Genomic DNA, 19,704 nt, shown 5'->3' with positions numbered 1-19,704 from the left:
TAGTCTGGGCTTTTTGTGAGGACTGGCATGAACAGCGATCACAGGATGGCAGTGGAGAGCAATGAATGATAGCGGGATGAGCAGGAGAAGCATCTTTCCAGAAGCAGTATTCAAGCGCCCCTCATTACTCATCACCATGGATGCCTGAAGGCACGAGAAGGGCCTGTCTTACTCCAACCACAGCAGAGTCCCTCATCTTGCTCACTCTTGTTCTGTTTAGCATCATATGCTGTCTCCTTTTCCATATTAGATCATAAGCTTTGAAGTCAGCAAGAATTTTTTTTTATGCTGTTTGAATTCCCCTGTTGATTGCCAGTAATAGACTACCCAATAAATATTCGTTCAAAGAAAAATTGAATACTTCTTACTGGAAGGAAGGGAAGGTTGAAAAAAAAACCAAATGATTTCCTACTCAGACTTTTCTCTGAGAACTCCTTAAAGTTCCCCATCCTCAAAATTCTTCTGAGTCCAGTCCTAGAAGACCAGGTGCTGCTATAAAACTTGGTGCTTTGTGAGCACCAATAAATGCTTTGGGAGCATCTGCTGATGAAAGACCAGAGATAGCTCTCCTTTTCCAAGCGGTAAGAAGTCACAATTCTGCTTACAATAATACTTGCCATCATTGTGGAGGAGGGAATCAACAGCCAAGCCAAAGTGTACTTCTGTATGGACATTTCAACCTACTGTGGTTTTTCTGGAGTATCTGGCCAAATGTAGTGATGATCAGGAAGTGATGTTACTTGGTGATAAAAAAAAAAAAAAATTTTAAAGTTAGGTGGTTATACTATCCTTCTTAACATGATTGACAAAATGTGAGTGCTACATATCTCAGGCCATTCTAGCTATAAGCTAAGAATCTTTACTGTACCCAGAAGAGTATCTTGAACCCACTTAGCATCTTTTAAACAAATAAATCCCATAAAATAATATCCCCCAAATTGTTTAATTCAGTAAAATATGAAGTCGAGGCCACCTAAAACACTATATTTTATTTTTAACTTTTCTATTGTTTTGGTCACATGTAAAGAATAAAAATGAAAACAAGACACTACTGTGTCACATCAAGAAATAACTTTATCCAAAAGGAATTCAAATGTAAGATATATTTAGCATCAATTCATATATTAGTAACTTATACATGTATTGTCAAGTATGACATCCAGAAAGGCACAAAACAGTTTCTAACACGTTCCACCAAACTTCGGGCGTACTTTATGTGTCATTTCCATGACTACCAACCACACATACAGAGACTAGGGGATACTTAGGGAGATGGCTTTCCAGGAAGTTTATAAAATTGGAAGAAAAAAAAAGGCATGTCAAAATACAGCATAAGTAGCAATGGGGCCCTGAATTTACTTTGGAAAGATTGCCTAAGGCACAACTATAATGAACAGTTGTAAATCCCTGATCAGACTTCAAATTTTTCTGGTCTTAAAATGTCAATTCTAACCACACGGTTAGGTGACTAGATTACCTGGTAAACTATTTCATCTGTGCCAGCATCTGTAAGAAATATTACATTTATCCTGGACACTGTCACTCCGATATATATTAGTAATAGATCTGATTATATGAGGTGTGAAAGGCAATATGTGTAATTTTTCTTTAAATGCATTTTAAGAACAAATAGCACTTGAATGAATGGTGGCAGACCAGGGAAAAGGACTATTTTAATATAAAACAATATTAAATCAGCATGTGACGAGGTTGAGGGCTGAAACTGTGAAAACTGATAATTTAGAAATTGTAAACGCTTTTATTCGAAATTGTAAAAAGGCACCAATTACCCTAGTTTGCCGGAATCACAGTTCTTATGAATAATAGCATCTACTGATGAACATGACATGAATTAAATGTTTTTAAATTTTAAAACAATTTTAAAATAGAATAATTTTGATAAAATCAGAATATAAAATAATGAAGACCAAATCCAATGGACAGTGATTCACTGTTATTTGGATGAAGAAAACCAGGAATGCTCATGACCAGCAGTTCCCAAGCACCTTGTGCAGGTGACTCAGGGGCTGCTGAGGAGTTGGTTAAGGAGAAGGAGGATACGGCCAGTGACTGGGACCCTGCCTCAGCATCAAACAGATAAGCTCACTTCTGTGTTTTACTGTACATTGAGAATACGTGTAAGTCATTTTTTTAAAAGGTTTCCTGTGATTAAGAGAGAAAATTCTGAAAACCACAGCAACATATCTGCGCTGTTTCCAAGCATACAAAGAGAATTAGAACATCTGAGACAACTATGGCTCCAAACAATCAGAAGAAGGGTTAGTTTTCTTTTCTCCTATTGATAATGTCAAAATGATGTGTCATCTATTGAGCCATACTATGGAGTAGCAGGCTACTAGTTAGGCGCCTTCCCCAGTTAACAGCACATATCCAAAGGACAGCTAGCCAAGTGGGAAGGTGGTAGGTAAATGCTCACCTGGGCTAGGCAACCATCACAGCAAGCAGGTCCCCTCTCAGCCTGGCCTTGGCAATGAGCTGCTTCTGAGAAGCCACAGCTATCTGTGGTTGAGAGCTCACTCCCTTGAGGCTTTGCAGAGAACAAGAGACATGGGCTGTGGGGCAGCTTTTCAATAAAACTGAGAGGCACATCAACGTGGCACTGTAGGCATCCACTTAAGGATATATGATAAACATGCAATTTCAAAAGGTAAATTATTAAAGATAATTGGCCAACGTATAGATACGCATGGTTTTTAGCACATAGGCCCTCAATAAAATATTACTGAATCTATTCCAAAAATGTAATGTTCACTAAGTAATATGCTGTAAAAGGTAAAAGTCAGGAAAAGAAATTCAACTCTTAAAAAAAAAAGCACATAAAATCCACTCTATCTTAATGCAGCAGTTGGAAAAGTTTTCTTTTTTCTTTCCTTTTTCTAAGTTGCAGTAGGTTTTATACCTAATAAAGTCTGTTCTAGACATAGGAAATAGCACATTATTAAATTGTAAAACGCAATTTTGATTAACAGATAACTGGTATCATGAGTTTAAAAATCAGATGAAAATAGCACTTAAAAAAAGGAAAAAATGACTAAGTGGATCTATACAAATCAATGTGTGGGAGCTTAGCAAGGAAAGTATAAAATATTTTTTTTAGTAAGTAGTTTTTCATTAGTTAGAAGGAAATGGAATTCTGAATTTCACCTTATATGTTTGGTCCTCTTATCTTTCCTAGACAAAACAGTCCTAACTGTTTTAACAAATCTTAATTAAAGTAATCTAATAATGTAGAATTCAGGACAACCTACCATCTGTGCATCTACAATATCCTGAAAGTCATGCTCAGTTAATTAAAAAAAAAAAAAAGCCAAATCTGAACATGTTTACAGTTCTCCACAACAAAATAAAATACCTAGAAAGGCAAATAAAAATGGTTTACTTACATGAGGTTATTTTTACTTGTTGATTGTACATTTAAAAAACTGAGTATGTGGCTTTTCCTGCTCATTCAGTACTTTTCATAAAGTCCCAAGTTGAGTGCATGCTGTTTTGTAAACCATAGTGTCTACACTGTAGCAAAAATCAGATGCACAGGAAGGTAATTTTTACCTTGCATAAAAACACTGTATACAGAGTGAGGAACAAATTTGATATCATATAATTTAAGAAGCTCTCATAACCAGGTATGGACATTGGCTTATAAAACATACACTGTGAATCAGGCACAGCAACCTGCAAACCACATCATCCCAACAGTTTTCCATTCTTCCTATTGAGAAACATTTAAAAACAGCATTTTCATCACATGAAAGTAAACAAAAACAACAACAAAATAAGCTTTCCTCACACTAATTTCTAATTCAAAGAGCTTTACTGCAATTAATGTAAATCACTATCAATCACTGAATTGACTGGGCAAAGATGGACTTGGCACTCACTGTCCCCCCAAAAGAGCCTAGAAAGAATGCTTTAAACAGATATAATCCATAGAGAAAGAGATTTACATCATAAATGCTGGGGGCAAAAAGTACATAGAATGACAGATAAATGATTTAGGGTCAGAGATGGCATTGCTCCACATAACACAAAAGAATTCTGTTGAAGTGGTCACTGCTTCTGTTGTTTCGTGGCTGGGTTCTTGGGAGGAAGGAGTTTGTATGTATTGAAGTAGCCCACCACCTGCTGGGGAATCTCTGCCAAGACACACTGAGCAAGTGCTTCTTTTGGAGCCTTGTGAAAAACAAAATCAACGTGACTTTATTAGCAACTGAATTTTCCTGGCTTTTTCATAAAAGAGACTAGGGATACTTCAGCAGCCACTAAAATGAAGCAATTCTAATTCATAGGCCTGTACCTTTTCTTAGGAACAGTCCATGAAATATGGAATGACCCTAACTAGCCAAAGTTACTTATGATTGCTATTACTATCCCTGCTAACATTCGTCAAGTCCTTTTTTGGTGCCAGCATTCTAAAATTTGATGATTTTGTTGTTTTATAACTTTTAAATATGGGTCTTTCATCCACTTGGTATTTTTTTTTTTTACTTCCTTTTTACAATTACAGATTCATAGGAAGTTGCAAAAACAATAAGAAAAGGTACCATGTACCCTTCATCCAGATTTCTCCAAAGGTAACATCTTACATAACTACAGCATAGTATCAAAACCAGGCAGCTGACATTGGTACGGTTCACAGAACTTACTCTGATTTATAATTTTACATGTACTCATTTGTGTGTGTTTGTGTGTTTCTGTATAATTCTATGCAATTTTGTCATCTGGGTAGATCTGTGTAACCATCACTACAATCGAGATACAGAACTTCCCCAACACCACAAAGATCCCTACCTAACATTACTACTTTATAATCACAACACTCCACTTCCTCCCTTCCCATTGCTGGTGGGAATGTTAAATGATACAGCCACTTTGGAGGAGTTTAACAACTGCTTTAAGAATTACACATGCAACTACTGTATAACCCAGCAACTGTAGTCCTAGGTATTTATCCCAGAGGAATAAAAACTTACGTTTGCACAAAAACCCATGCATAGGCTGGGTGTGGTGGTGCACGCCTGTAATCCCAGCACTTAGGGAGGCCGAGGCAGGTGGATCACTTGAGGTCAAGAGTTTGAGACCAGTCTGGCCAACATGGTGAAACTCTGTCTCTACTAAAAAATAGGGAAAAATAGCCAGGTGTAGTGGTGCACACTTGTAATCCCAGCTACTCGGGAGGCTGAGGCACGAGAATCACTTGAATCCAGGAGGCGAAGGTTGCAGTACTGTACTCCAGCCTGGGTGACAGTACTCCACTGTACTTCAGCCTGGGTGACAGAGTGAGACTCTGTCTCAAAACAAAAGCAAAACAAACAAACAACAAAAATCCATGTATAAATGTTTATGGTAGCCTTGTGTATGCGAGAGAAAAACAGGCAACAGCCAGATGCCCTTCTGTGGTGAAACAGTTACACAAATGGTGGCGCATCCATACCATGGAATATGACTCGGCAATAAAAAGGAGTATTTGCAAAAACCTGGTGATTCTCGAGAGAGTGATGCTGAGTGGAAAAAAAGCCAATCCCAAAAGGTTGCATATTTTATGATTCCATTTATATGACATTCTTGAAATGACAAAATTACAGAAATGAAGAGCATATTAGTAAGTGGTTTCTAAGGGTTAAGGAAGGGCTAGAAGGAGAAAGGAGGGGATGTGGCTATAAAAGGGCAACAAGAGGGATCCTTGTGATGCATCTTCATTATACCACTGTAAGTATCCTGGTTGTGATTCTGTATTATAGCTTTGCAATATGTTACCACTGGAGTAAACTGGGTAAAACAGTCTTCTAAGAGATATTCATCAAACTAAACTTCCAGCTTGAGGGGGATTTGGCATACACTTACATAAGAGTTTTTTCCAGCTGTTACAAAGGTAAAGATAAAATACTTGAGACAGTTGCAATACTATTTTAAAACAATTTATCGTATAGCCTGTAAGAAGCACATAATGTACATCCTGAAGCAACACTGCCAAACCAAATCAGAGCTCTCAAATGGACAAAGGACAGGGTTCACACGTCCTCTAACCCTGCACACCTACTCAACTGCCTGGTTGTAGATGGGCAAAGGTCTGTGTTCACTCACTTTAGTGTTTGAGTAGGGAGGAGTGGTACTCACATTCTGGAACTGTCTGAAAGGCACAAACTGGACAATATCTCTGATGGCCACTTCGCCTGATGGGGAGCGAAGACTTCCACCATCACCATCCAGAAACTCCATGGCACTAAAGTCAGCACCTCCAACTCCAACAATGATGATGGACATAGGCAGCCTGGAGGCATTAACTATAGCTTGTCTGGTTTCATCAAGGTCTGTGATCACACCATCGGTAATAATCAAAAGCACAAAATATTGCTGCCAGAAAAAGAAAACATGTCCACTGAGCAAGTCAAGCAATGGCTAATGGCATCTCTGCCTTGATAAGTCATCCATCCAGTCTTTCTTGTTCATTTTTCTGCCAGTCTCTACCCTGGCTACCACTACGTAAAATATTCTAAGCTCCTCTGATGACAAGGAAATTGACTCTTAACAAAAACTGCAGGTTCATTAAAAGTGCAGCAAACCACAAAATAGGGTTGGCAAAATATATGGAAGCAAGACATCTAAATGTCAAATATTAACCTTTCAGTAAGACTAGGAATAATGGTTTAACTCAAGTATTAAATATGTCAAGGAGGCAAGTGGAAAACTTCATTCTCAGAAAAGCAAATAAATATAAAAATATTAGAATTAGAATACAAAAATTTTACAAACTAAAATACAAAAAAAAAAAAAAAATAGATATGGTTTAAGTGATAAAATCATCCCCCAGATTGTGTCGCCCAAGATAAACCTTTTCAGAGAGCAGTAAAATGTTAAATCAAGTAGTGACTCCATCTTTTGGGCCATTTAAGTCTAGATTAGGAATAAGATTTACAATATTAGCTAACATGTGTTGAGTGTTTACTCTGACCCAGGCATTGTGCACTTTATATGAATTATCTTATCTAACCTTTTCAACAACAGTATGAGGTAGTTTCCCCTAACTTACTTCTGAATATGCTGAAGCTAAGAGAGATTTGGTATTCACGGTCCAATAGGTAATGGTTAGCTCATTCAAATGTCTTTAGTACAATAAGAAATCTTGTAACAGCATCTGATGTGGTAAGTTTCCTTAAGTCTTAATTTGTTATGTCTACTTCAAAAAGGTAGATGATATGCATTTTTTTTGGTAGAACCTATCTATGGAAGTTAGTTCAAAGGATAAAAGACTTATGAATGCCAAGTGTTATTTTGCTGTTGTCTTATTTTTAACAATCACTAGCATAACCACAATAAAAGTTATTCCCAAATCAAGAGTGACTGTGTTATTGTATCTTGCCCTGACTTTATATTATGACAAACCAAAAAAATAGAAAAATGGCACCAGGAGCTGCTACCAATCCACATTCTTCCCATTCCCTGGCCATAGAGCACTTACAGAAGCTGTTTGCTGTTGTGTGGCTGCAGCAGCAAACCTGGCCACATGATTTATGATTGGAGAAAAATTAGTTGGTCCATAGAGTTTTATCTGAGGAAGACAAGACCGATATGCCTCTACAATGCCTTGGATTCCTAGAACAAAAAAAAAACAATATTAAAAATTCTCAAGCACAGTGTGTTTATTCTGGCTAATTTGATTATATATATCAACATACAGTACTTTAAATAGTCAAAAGTTCTATATGCAGGAGTTCCTCTAAGCTATGTATTACATAACTCCATAGGTATGCTCCCTTGCAAAAACCTATAAGCTCTGTCCTCCCCCAGTAGAAGGGATTTACTTTCATCTCAGTCAAATTACTCATTAGTCTACAGTAGGACTGTTACATTTGTGCTTAATTTTAATACATGTTGGGAATGTGACTCTGATAGAAAACCATGAAAAAGGTTCCACATCATACAGCGGATGATAAAAGGTAAGAAAGAGTTATTAATAAAACGAAAAATCATTTGCACATGTGGCCAGAGGTTCTACAAAAATACCAGATGGCAATAAAACTAATATTAATTCTAGTTAATTAACTGATACAAGTGTTTATTCAGTAAGTTAAAGGTTAATCATTGTATCACAGACTGCATTAGTTCCAAATATTCACTTCCAAGTTATTTATCCATTTTGCTGCAGAAGCCCTGATGTGTTTGTTTAGGGGTACTACCCCTAAACCTGCTGGCACATTTTATAACAGAAAGTTGGACAGGACCATTTGATTAACTTTGACCAATGCATGTGACACCCATGCCTAAGCAGATGTCTTAAGAACTACTGCCTGTTTTTTCCAGCTCTCTTGCTCCTTTTCTTGCCATAGGAGCAGCACATCCCAGATAAGGCTGTTCCTTCAGCCTGAGTCCCAATATAAAAATACGGAGAGAACTACAGCCTAGCTGCATGTAAAACGAGCAAGAAATAAACTGTTGTCATTAAAGCCACTGAGATTTAGAGACTGTTTATCACAACAACACAGCTCAGTGAAAGTTGACTGACATTGCTGGTCAAAGCACTGCTGATGAAACTTGTATCCCACACATGTACCTGTTGAATCTGCCCTTAATATCAGAGCATTTAGGATGCAGATAGGATAACAGAAATTCTAAAGAATTCCCAACAATATTTGCTGAGATCATCACAGATACTTGCCACAGAAAAAAAATCTTAATGTAAATCAAAACAGGTATCTTGCTTTTAAAATGTCCAATAGAACACAGATCAACAAAAAAGAGAAGCATATACAGTCATGTGTCACTTGACAATGGGGATAAATTCTGAAAAATGCATCGTTAGGTGATTTCATCATCATGTGAACATCGTAAGATTATACTTACACAAACCTAGATGGTATAGCCTACTACATACCTAGGCTATATGGTATAGCCTATTGCTCCTAGGTTAAAAACCTGTACTGCATATTGCTATACTGAATAATGTAGGGAATTATAGCAACTGTACCTTTTCTATGTCTTTACAATAAAAATACAATATTAAAATGTTATGGGCCTACTGTCACACATGTGGTCTGTCATTGACTAAAATGTCATTTTTAGTGCATGACCATACTTGGCTTGAAAGCTTCATGAAACCAACTCTCTCCTCTTAAAATGTAAGAGTTCCAATAAACTCCTCTTACTTCATTTGAATTTAGGAACAGGTAGTCTTATGAACAACCTTTGAGAATGTAACTAATTCATATGCAGAGGTGATTTTACATGCATAAGGTCCATGTAACTAGTAGTCAATCCAGTAGTAACAAAGGCAAAAATAATTCATTTAGGGCTGGGCATGGTGGCTCGTGCCTATAATCCCAGCACTTTGGGAGGCCGAGGCAGGTGGATCACATGAGGTCAGTAGTTCTAGACCAGCATGGCCAACATGGTGAAACCCTGTCTCTACTAAAAATACAAAAATTAGCCAAGTGTGGTGGCAGGCGCCCGTAATCCCAGCTACTCGGGGGGGCCACAGCAGGAGAATCGTTTGAACCTGGGGGGTGGAGGTTGCAGTGAGCCGAGATCATACTATCACACTCCAGCCTGGCGGACAAGAGCAAGATTTCATCTCAAAAAAAAAAAAATAAAAATAAACAAAAACAAAAATGAAATTTCTTCACAAATATCAAGAGTCTTCAATCCCTTATTTAAAACTAAATTATGCCAAAAACTCTTTCTATGCATCAAAGTAACAAGTTTTTTCTAAGGCATATTATTTCTAAGGCAATTAGGTTCAATGATTAGTTAGGAAAAGGGGATTAAACTTCCTTGACTTAAAATCAGGCTCTGAGCTTTTTCCTCTATAGTATCTCCTTTGTTTAAAACCTAACTGATCTTTTTCCAGAGTGTAAACCACTCGGTGAACAGCCCAAGGATGGGCTTACATTACTCACAGAATGACTGAACTTCTTAAATGAATTATCATATGATATGTCATCCATATTCATTTACAATAAATGAACGCTAATTACAACAAATTCTAAAAATTATTCCACTTTCATTATAAAAATGAAGCATATTTCTTAAAAAGAATAACATTCCCAGTTTCAAATGGCTAGGGAATAAAAGAGGTCACAACCAGTCACTGAAAGTGCCTCAAAGGAACACTAAATTAGTATTGAAAAAGTGTTCTGGGGAAAAGAACAAAACCATATTGCAAACTGCCCCCACAAAAATTGTTCACGCTCTTCCACCTTATGAATATTGTTTAGGAAGAAAAGAACAAAACACTTTCTTCTGTTAGAAAGCTATACATTTGTAATTGTCAAAAGGACCCTTTGCAGAAAATTAGCTTATTGTCTAGAATTTTAAATTATGCCTCTTGCTCCCACACCTACTTTCCCTTTTCCAAACTCTTTAGTCTCATATATAATTTAGTGGAAGAGCTGGCATTTCTGATTGATTGCTCAATGTGGTAAAAAAAAGAAGCAGCACTTGGATACTTGAGGTATAAGGAAAAAAGTAAAATGTGGCTGGGCATGGTGGCTCATGCCTCTAATCCCAGTACTTTGGGAGGCCAAGGCAGAAGGCAGGAAGATAGTTTAAGGTCAGGAGTTCAAGACCAGCCTGGCTAACATAGCGAGACCCTGTCTCTATTTTTTTAAATAAATAAAAGAAAAATGTGAAATGAAAGACAAATATGTGCCTCCTGCTCTGTACACAGAGGAAAGCTGCTATAGAAGCTCAATTCTTTGTTTCTTTTGCCCATCCCAGCTACTTACAGAATACTGTGTGAGCAACAAGTATTAGATGCTGGATACTTTTCTCTTTGTAGAGAGTGACTACTACTCTGAAAAAAGCTTCAAAAGATCTGTATATTAAATTACTTATTTTATTGAAGGTGTGCTTTTAAATAAATTTACATGTGAAAATACTTTTTAATATATGATTATTTTTACTGATCTGCCCCAAAGATTGAGAATTTTTTTGTCCTACTAAAGTTCTTAAGGTAGGAGGATTTAGCTTACCACCTCCATCATCATAATACTGATTTGCCCCATAATTACCATTACCACCCTAACCACCAACCTGGTGCAATTCTTCTACCTTATACAACAGAAAGTTAAATATGTAAGAAAATGAAACCTAGAGATGAAATTTGAGTAGTTTTCATCACAAGAAAAAAAACAAAGAACAAAGTAACAAAGACTAGTGAGACTTTCCATTTGAAGTCTTCATGTTTATTTTTTAACTTACCATTGCAGTAGGGATTGGATGGGTTGAAGTTCATTGGAAATTCATGTGATACCTGTCAAAGATGAACAAAGGACTGATGAGGGCTGGGTTGCTTTTCTAGGAGGTAAAGCTTTAAAAATGAGATTTCCTCTTACCTGCCACTGAGGAGGTATCTGAGCTCCAAAACCAAAAGCTGGAAACATCTTATCACTAAAAAGAAAAAAAAAATTAATAAAATGCTGTTTTTCCAAAATAAAAAAGCTTTACCTTTGCTCACAATAAAATCAGTATGAGCTCATTTCAAAAACAATTTTTCAAAATCTTAGAAAAGTATGAAGATAAAACAAAGATTACCTATATTAACTGCCAAAGAGAATCAATGTTAATATTTGACAACTCTCATCCTAAATATTTTTCTGTGCACTGAGGAAGAAAAATGTTTTTTTGATTACCCCTAGACATGCAACGTGAAATAAACCTCTATTTTGTCAAAGTCACTTTGTTTTTGGGTGTCCATTTCAGCAGTTTGGTCTGTACTCTAATTTATACAGAATAATATCCTAAAACATGCAAGTATGAGTCAGGGATCCAAATTTAATTCTTGTCCAGTTTGACAGCTTTTACAACTCCTTCCCCTAAATTCAGTGATACACATGGGTCTATTTCTGGACTGTTTGCTTGGTTCCACTGGTCATGTCCTAATTCCATACTTGTAATTAAGATAACTGCAAGAATACTTTTAATATCTGCTAGTGAGAAATTATTAATTTTTTAATTCTGTGTTATATCTGACCACCTTTCTAAGCTCTCACTGCTTTCTAATAAAGTAACTTTCTATATATGTTAAATATATTTAATGATTTTTGCCTTAAAACTTACTAGCCTGAAATTGGAATTGCTACCTTGCTTTAGATTTCTTTGCATGTGCCTACAAATTTTACCTCTTTAAATGCTACAGATTAATTAAAAGTCCCATCAATATGAAAATAAAATAATAATAGACAAAAACAAGAGAAACTTTATTCTGTACTCTTAACACATCCAGGAAAAACACTACTAATGCAGATGTCTTCTATATTGTTCAGTAAACCCTCAAGAGGACCTATTTAAATCTATTCAAAACTTAACCATCGATAACCATTCAGAATATTTCATAGCAATTAGATCTAGTTATCCTTCAGCACTTGTTAAAAGTCACCATTAAAAAAAAATTTGACAACTGCCAAGGAGATAGATATGTTAAGACATAGTTTTTGTGTTTATAAAACATGTCTTCTGGGCTTTAATCACTCATACAACTTACGCCTAATGAATAAGCCCCAAGGAAACCAGACTAAAGAAACAAGAGCCTTGCTGACATCAGTCAGGAAGTAAATAGCAAACTATATGTACTATAAAGCAAAGTACATGCAATATACTATAACTAATCACAGCAAGATATTAGAGATCTAAGGTAAACGGCAAGATTGCCACAAAGAGAAAAATAGAAGATAAGATGGGGGGATTTTAGGGAGAAAGCATCATCGTCCTACCACCTATATCAGAGTACTAGCCGACGAAACAAACTACCCTTTCTGGGGAATTGTGGAAACATGTATTTTAGTTTTTCCAAAGTTATACTCACGCATCATAATCTTGAATGACCAGTCCCACAGACCAGAGAGCAGTCAAATACTCATTAACGCCATTGGGGCTGATGTAATGAAGGGAGTCTGGAGACCTTGGGTCACCATTGGAGCCAGTGAAGTCCACTCCCACCTGCCAAATAACAATTGCAGCCCTTACTAAGGAGAAGGCAGGGACACCTGTGCTTGATGTCTGAGAAAACTTCAAGAGATGCGATACAATCATGAATCCTGGCGCCGACTTCCTAACAAATGTCTACCACTTATTTCCACAGACAATTAAACAAGTAAAGCCTAAATGTGAAACAACCTGATGCCTCTACTTTTCTAGATGGCTTAAATAATGAATTACTATATCCACTACTTAGGCTTAGGGGTTGTCTTTCATAAGGCTGTCTCACTAATGCTTTCTAGTCCTTAAATTACTTCAGGATAACCACTGGTTTGTAGGTTTGTACACATCTGCTTTCTCTCAGGAGAAAGAGATCTCATCAACAAAGCAGACAGCTTCACGATGGATGAGACCAGACAACCTGCCTGAGGACTCTAAGAAGACTATGCCAAACAGATTGTGAAAATTTCATTACAAAGTCAGTTTTGCAGTGAAGAAAATATACTGCAACATGGAGGAAAGAGCCTATGCCAAAAAATTCAGTGTTACTTACAGTAAAATTCAGCTGACATCCTCCCATTATATAGTCAAGGAATGTGCATTCTACTGTAATCTAAAAATAAGAGAAAACTGTTGAAATTACAACTCTTCTACTATACAAGAGAAGCAAAAAACTCTTTGGCATATATTTTTAAAAGTCTGTAAACTGAACAGGACATAATATAAACATGGAAATTACCCCTACATTCAGGTTTAAGATATCCCTTCCCCTATGTGCCATGAATCTGTAAGATTTTACTTCAAGATAATTACAGCAATGTTAAGATTAGAATATTAATGGCCAAAGATGAAATATACTAATTTTAAGTTTTAAGATAATTAGTAATGAATCCAATATGCTGAGGGCTTTAATAAGCATAGTGGTCAACATTTAAAAAACAAAAACTCCACTCCACTTGTTCAACCTAAGAAATCTTGGCTTTTCCTCTCTACTCATAACATTTTCTTTTTTTTTTTTTTTTTTTTTCTTTTTTTTGAGACGGAGTCTCGCTCTGTGGCCCAGGTGGGAGTGCAGTGGCCGGATCTCAGCTCATTGCAAGCTCCGCCTCCCGGGTTTACGCCATTCTCCTGCCTCAGCCTCCGGAGTAGCTGGGACTACAGGTGCCCCCCACCTAGCCCGGCTAGTTTTTTGTATTTTTTTTAGTAGAGACGGGGTTTCACCGTGTTCACCAGGATGGTCTCGATCTCCTGACCTCGTGATCCGCCCGTCTCAGCCTCCCAAAGTGCTGGGATTACAGGCTTGAGCCACGGCGCCTGGCCCTCATAACATTTTCTATTGAAATTATGAAGAGGATAAAAGCATTGGGTCAGGTCATCTCCACTGAAGAGCTGAGAAAATACTATGCTTCTTTATATTTCCTAAGATAATGAAAAACTTATCCTTGTCCTTTGCAAATAACTTGTCAAACCTTAGAAACAGGTTACTTGATTTTTTTTCCTCTTCCCTACTTGATTCTTTTTGCTAAAGGTGATCAGATGCTCATGTGATTTTCAACTGCCTGAAATTCAAGTATTTGTTTAACATAAATCATACTAACAGGAGAACATGAAATATGATCTCATTATATTATAAGTAGCCAAGGCTTAGGTTGGGCGCAATGGCACACGTCTGTAATCCCAGCACTTTGGGAAGCCAAGGCGAGTGGATCATGAGATCAGGAGTTCAAGACCAGCCTGGCCAACATGTTGAAACCTCGTTTCTACAAAAAATACAGTGTTGTGGTGGGCGCCTGTAATCCCAGCTACCTGGGAGGCTGAGGCAGAGAATTGCTTGAACCCAGGAGGCAGAGGTTGCAGTGAGCCGAGATTGTGCCACTGCACTGCAGCCTGGGCAACAGAGCAAGACTCCAGCTCAAAAATAAATAAATAAATAAAAATAAGTAGCCAAGGCCAACTGACCTCACACTGTTTGACACTGATAACACCTGAATTCTTGTAGCTTTTTTTCTTTTGCCTTTTTTTCTCATTTATGCATTCAAATTCAACCTGTAGGAAGAGAAGACAAAAATGTTACTTTTTATTAGCAATATTAGAAATGCCAGTGTGAACTTAAGTGAATGACTTTTTTTCCTTTAGAATCAAACTACCTACTGATATAGGTCTGTTGCAAAATATAACTCTGAAACAATTACATAATATGTTAAGTATGTGGAATATTTATCAGGTAAATTTCTAACAATTAAGGCATTCCTAAAATTGCATACCTTTCAAAATAGTTCCCCCAAATAAATTTTACCTCTGCAGGTAATTTTCTTGCAAATGTTCCAAGGCATAATCTTTTCTCTTTGCTGCATATTTTACCATAGAGTTGGGCTCTATGTATAATATGGTATAATAAAGGAAATAAAATATTACTCCTAGCTGTTACCAACATAAAGAATGAAAATATGCTTCATAGGAAAGAAAAAAAAAAAGTAACATCATAAAACAAATATATGAGGCCCAACTCTATGGTAAAATATGCAGCAAAGATCTTCTCTTTCCACTGGGAATACATGTTAAAAATTGATCTAACACCTCCTCTTGCTTTATATTTCCTTCTCCCAAAAGAATGATCTTCCTTCCCCCATCCTATCTCCCTATCCATCTTGAGGGCTTGGCTCAAGTTGTTCTCCTCTATAACTTCCACTACTCCTCTAGTCTTCTCTGATCTCTATCTACCTCTTTAAATTTCTACAACTATATGAAATTTAGTTACATACTCTGTTATTCTCAAGTGTCTCATTTAATTTTTTTCTTCACAGTGACGTTATAATCACCTCCAAGTTATACCTTCAAATTCTCACTGGCTTGCCTAATAATAATATAAGAGATATTCAATAAATACTTGATAAGTCACCTCTTTTGGTTAACACAAAGACACTATCTACTTCAGACAGTCATTACTAGTTTTCCAAGAATCAAACACTAAAAAATACATGTGGTATAATACAATGATGTAAAACAAAATTATGTTAAACAAATTCTTTGATGGTTCAGGATCTTGCTGGAGTCTCAGTCACAATCATAAGTATTAATTATTGAGTATTAGAAATTAAAAAAAGGAAAAACAATTAAAAAATTATTGTTATACAGAAATTCCACAAATTGAATTCTCATTGAAAAAGGGCTAGATTACTTCACTTATTCATTTATACCTTCAGGCTCAATAAGTGCTCTTTGGTCCTGCTGAAGCCTGTGCTTAATGACTCTCAGGCCTGCCCCCAGCTTTCAATATTTCATAGTCTGTTTGAGAGGGGCAGGGTCATTCTTCTATAGCACTAGACAAGTGCACTGGGGCCAACTGCCCTGCATTAGCTGCTGGATGGAACTGCTGGCCATGGAAATCAACGCCTACTTTTAAAGCTGATATTGCTCTGTCTCTTCTCTCTGTGAGTAAAGTGTGGTTCCCTCTAGCGCTTGCCTGCATTGTGTTTGCCTTGACTCCAATACCATGATACAATGGGCAAAAGGTTTGGACTTCTATTCCTAGTGACTGACACTGTGATCATCTTTGCTGTCCTCCATGTAGTTGGAGTCCTCATCTGGCATTAGTAACTGTTATGTGGTGTTCTGCTCAATAAAATTCATACCCCAAGTATGAATTGTGGATTATGTGATTACTAAACATTTTGGGGCATTATGCAATATAGAGTAAAAGCATAGTAAACCGTTTGATGCTGCGGGAAAAAAATGAAATACAGTAATAAATACACAGCCCAACTATAAAGTATATGAAAATGCACGGATGTAACTTACAGGTGAGCTTCTGGAGGCTTCTTTCAGTTTTGTCATGGTGGTTTGAAAGGTTCCAATGAGATCATGTGACCCATCATTGTCATAATCATAACACTCCACCTGAAATTAAATATAATAAAAATCAATATAGTTTTATTAAAAAGTATTGGCTGTGATAAATACAATCTATCATGAAGTGTCCTTTTAATTACAGTAAATGAAAATGTGTAATATGCAGTCCCTACTTGGGAAAGTAGGAATTAACATCCTAGAGAAGCAATATTGAAACACTTTCAAACCCCAGCTATCCTTGGAATGGGGATCTAAATAGATCTAAAACCACAGGCAGATGAAAAACACAAATACTGTTTCAATTCCACATTAAGCAGTTTCCAGCTCCCCTATCATGCCTCTATAAGTGCTGATAAAGGGCGAAAAGGAGGTATACCTTCTTTCTCATCCACTTCTTTGCCTTATTACTATGCAATGGCTAAAAGCCATTATCTGGAGAAAGAAAGGAAGTTAACATTCTAGAAAGCTAAAATTTATATAATTAAATCCTAGATAACTTAGAATTATGAAAAATATATTTCATTAGCTGCAGTCTGGTAAGGCTAGGTTTATATTAGAAGTTAGATATGATGAAGCCAGATTTGTATCATTGTGAAGATCACAACTCTTAAAATGAAAAGAACAATTCCATACTAAGAGTACTTAGTCCACTGAGGAAGTATCTATACTGGGTCATATTTACTCTATTTCCATGTGAGACAGGGTGAGCTCTAGTCTTAGATCTGGCTCTGATTAAATGCTTTCTCTCTCTGAAAGGAGACAGAAGAGAGGTGAGAGTATTTGAGTTGCATGTAATTTTGTGACAGGTTGACAGAGCAGTCAAAGAGGAAATATTCACCAGAATACTAGAATATTATTTGCAATGGGAAAAATTAGGTGGCATGAACTACTAGCAAGCAGAAGTGTTCAAGGGAAGCTGAAAACTGACCATGATTGTGAACATTTAACACCAATGTTTTTATAGTATTTTATTTCAAAACAGATTATTTCATTTCTGCAAACATTTATTATATACACTGTGCACATTCTGTAAATAGTCTTGTGAGGTAGACAGAGTTGGAATCTTGTTACTATGATGCCCACTTTGCAGAACTAAAACTTAGAGGAATTAAATAGTCTTAGAAGATGGTATGCCTTGTGTGCTAACCAACACAGGTAAAGTAAAGCTGTGCTAAGAATACTTTGAAATCTTAGAGCCTATACTTTAAAATAAAAACTTGTAACTAAGAAGCAATTTGTATTTACCATCAGCTAATAGAGAGTTTTATCTTGCTAATATCCTTCTCAAACTTAGATTAACTGCCAAGCTAAAATGCTCAGGATTTTATATGTTTACTTAGCAAAGTGACTATTTTTCCCCTTAGTTCTATGAAATGAATGCTTATCATAACTGTAAATCTTTCATTCTCTACTTCTATTTTCATTATTCTTCAGGAAGAGTACAAATCAATCAATCAAAACAGCCAAGATTGAGAATTTCAATTTTGAGTAACAGAAAGGAATTTTATTTTTTTAAGAAAATGCTTTGCAGGTATTTTGGCCACTGACCAAGTGTGACAGTTTGACTCTTGCCCTACTCAGTATCCAATTTTTAAACCAAAAACCTTTTATATGACTCTTTAATGTGCCAAGAGAAAAGAAATGTAAAAATTTCCATAATTTTTAGAGGAAGTAATATTTAGATAAAGTAGAAAACAAACTATCTTAATATTTTAATAAGTTTGTGTTTTTTAAACAGACATTTTTCAGTTATGGAAAACAGAACCTTGCAGTTTAGATTTGCAATCAGGGAACACCGATTTATATCTAAGACAAGATTAAGCTTTGACAAGGCCAAGATTTTATTTAAGTAAAGATTATGAAGGGCTAAAAAGGTTCATATGTTTAGACTATTCATACATTAAAATTTCAGGAAATGTAAATAATATTTTTAAACTAAAAGTTTTGATTACTCACTATAATAAATATATAGAAGAAGCTGCCTCTTGTCCCCTTGAAGGCAGACATGATATTTATAATGCTGGCATATGTTCAGATACTGTTTGAGATAAGACGATTTGTGTCATTTAATTTTTCTCTTTTCAAGAATTCAAAGACCAGTACTATTGGCTTTTTAAACAATGGTAGGCATAACAATATATGCATATATACACATGCATATGTATATACAAGTATATAATATATACATGTATTCATATACATTTAATGGATACGTAATATGCATATACACATGCATATATAGTATACATAATAAACATATGTGTAATAAGTAAATAAATGTATACATATACACACATGGGCATATGTATATATGAAAGAGAATGCACACACCACACAACACTACATTCAGTAAGGCATTCCCATTTTAGGCAAAGTGGCAGCATGCATGATTATTTCTCATATTCACTTGATCTTAATGAAAATAATACATGCTAGAATAATAACACACCACTGCAAAGAAACTACTGAGGATTCTGACTCTATTCTCTGCTCTATAATTCTTTACTATCCCTACAAGCAATTTTCAAACAGTAAGAGAATCACAAATGTATGACTTTTCTGATATTGCAAAGAAATGCAGAACTAAAAGAAATAAAGTCAGTGATGACGTAGCAAACCAAGTTGTGTATAGTTAAAAACAAATAAAAACAAACCAAGAAACTTTTAAGAATGGAAGACATTCATCAGAGAAAGCTCAGAAAAGCAGTTTACTTACTATAATAAAATAGCCCTGTAAGCATGCCACTGTGAGCAAAAAAGTTTAGAAAACATTGTTTTGTTGTTAACATATCACTACACACAATCAAATAGTCATGGCTTAGACATTTTTCCCCAGATTTACCTGCTGTCTGACATCTAATGATGTTTACTATTTTTAATATGAAAAGCAAAAGTCTGGATTTGGTATAATGATAAAAAATAATT

General features: G+C 36.0%; 1 protein-coding gene across 3 annotated transcripts in view; it reads right to left on the bottom strand.

The window, feature by feature from the left end:
- Positions 1-969: 969 nt before the first annotated feature.
- Positions 970-19,704, bottom strand: part of CPNE3 (copine 3) — a 49,370-nt gene continuing 30,635 nt past the window's right edge. The window contains exons 9-17 of one of the 3 annotated variants that reach the window (XM_023222856.2): positions 16,729-16,827; positions 14,890-14,976; positions 13,484-13,543; positions 12,818-12,951; positions 11,349-11,403; positions 11,215-11,266; positions 7,478-7,611; positions 6,136-6,372; positions 970-4,191 (exon numbers count right to left, since the gene is read on the bottom strand). In XM_023222856.2, the coding sequence (XP_023078624.1) occupies positions 4,069-4,191; positions 6,136-6,372; positions 7,478-7,611; positions 11,215-11,266; positions 11,349-11,403; positions 12,818-12,951; positions 13,484-13,543; positions 14,890-14,976; positions 16,729-16,827 (981 nt within the window). In that variant the 3' untranslated portion in view covers positions 970-4,068. The remainder of the gene's footprint in view (positions 4,192-6,135; positions 6,373-7,477; positions 7,612-11,214; positions 11,267-11,348; positions 11,404-12,817; positions 12,952-13,483; positions 13,544-14,889; positions 14,977-16,728; positions 16,828-19,704) is intronic. The other 2 variants (XM_023222857.3, XM_023222858.1) reach the window with 2 other exon arrangements.

This window comes from Piliocolobus tephrosceles, chromosome 7 (assembly GCF_002776525.5).
Source record: "Piliocolobus tephrosceles isolate RC106 chromosome 7, ASM277652v3, whole genome shotgun sequence".
In the NCBI taxonomy this organism is placed as follows: Eukaryota; Metazoa; Chordata; class Mammalia; order Primates; family Cercopithecidae; genus Piliocolobus; species Piliocolobus tephrosceles.
This window is presented reverse-complemented; position numbering and strand designations above follow the sequence as displayed.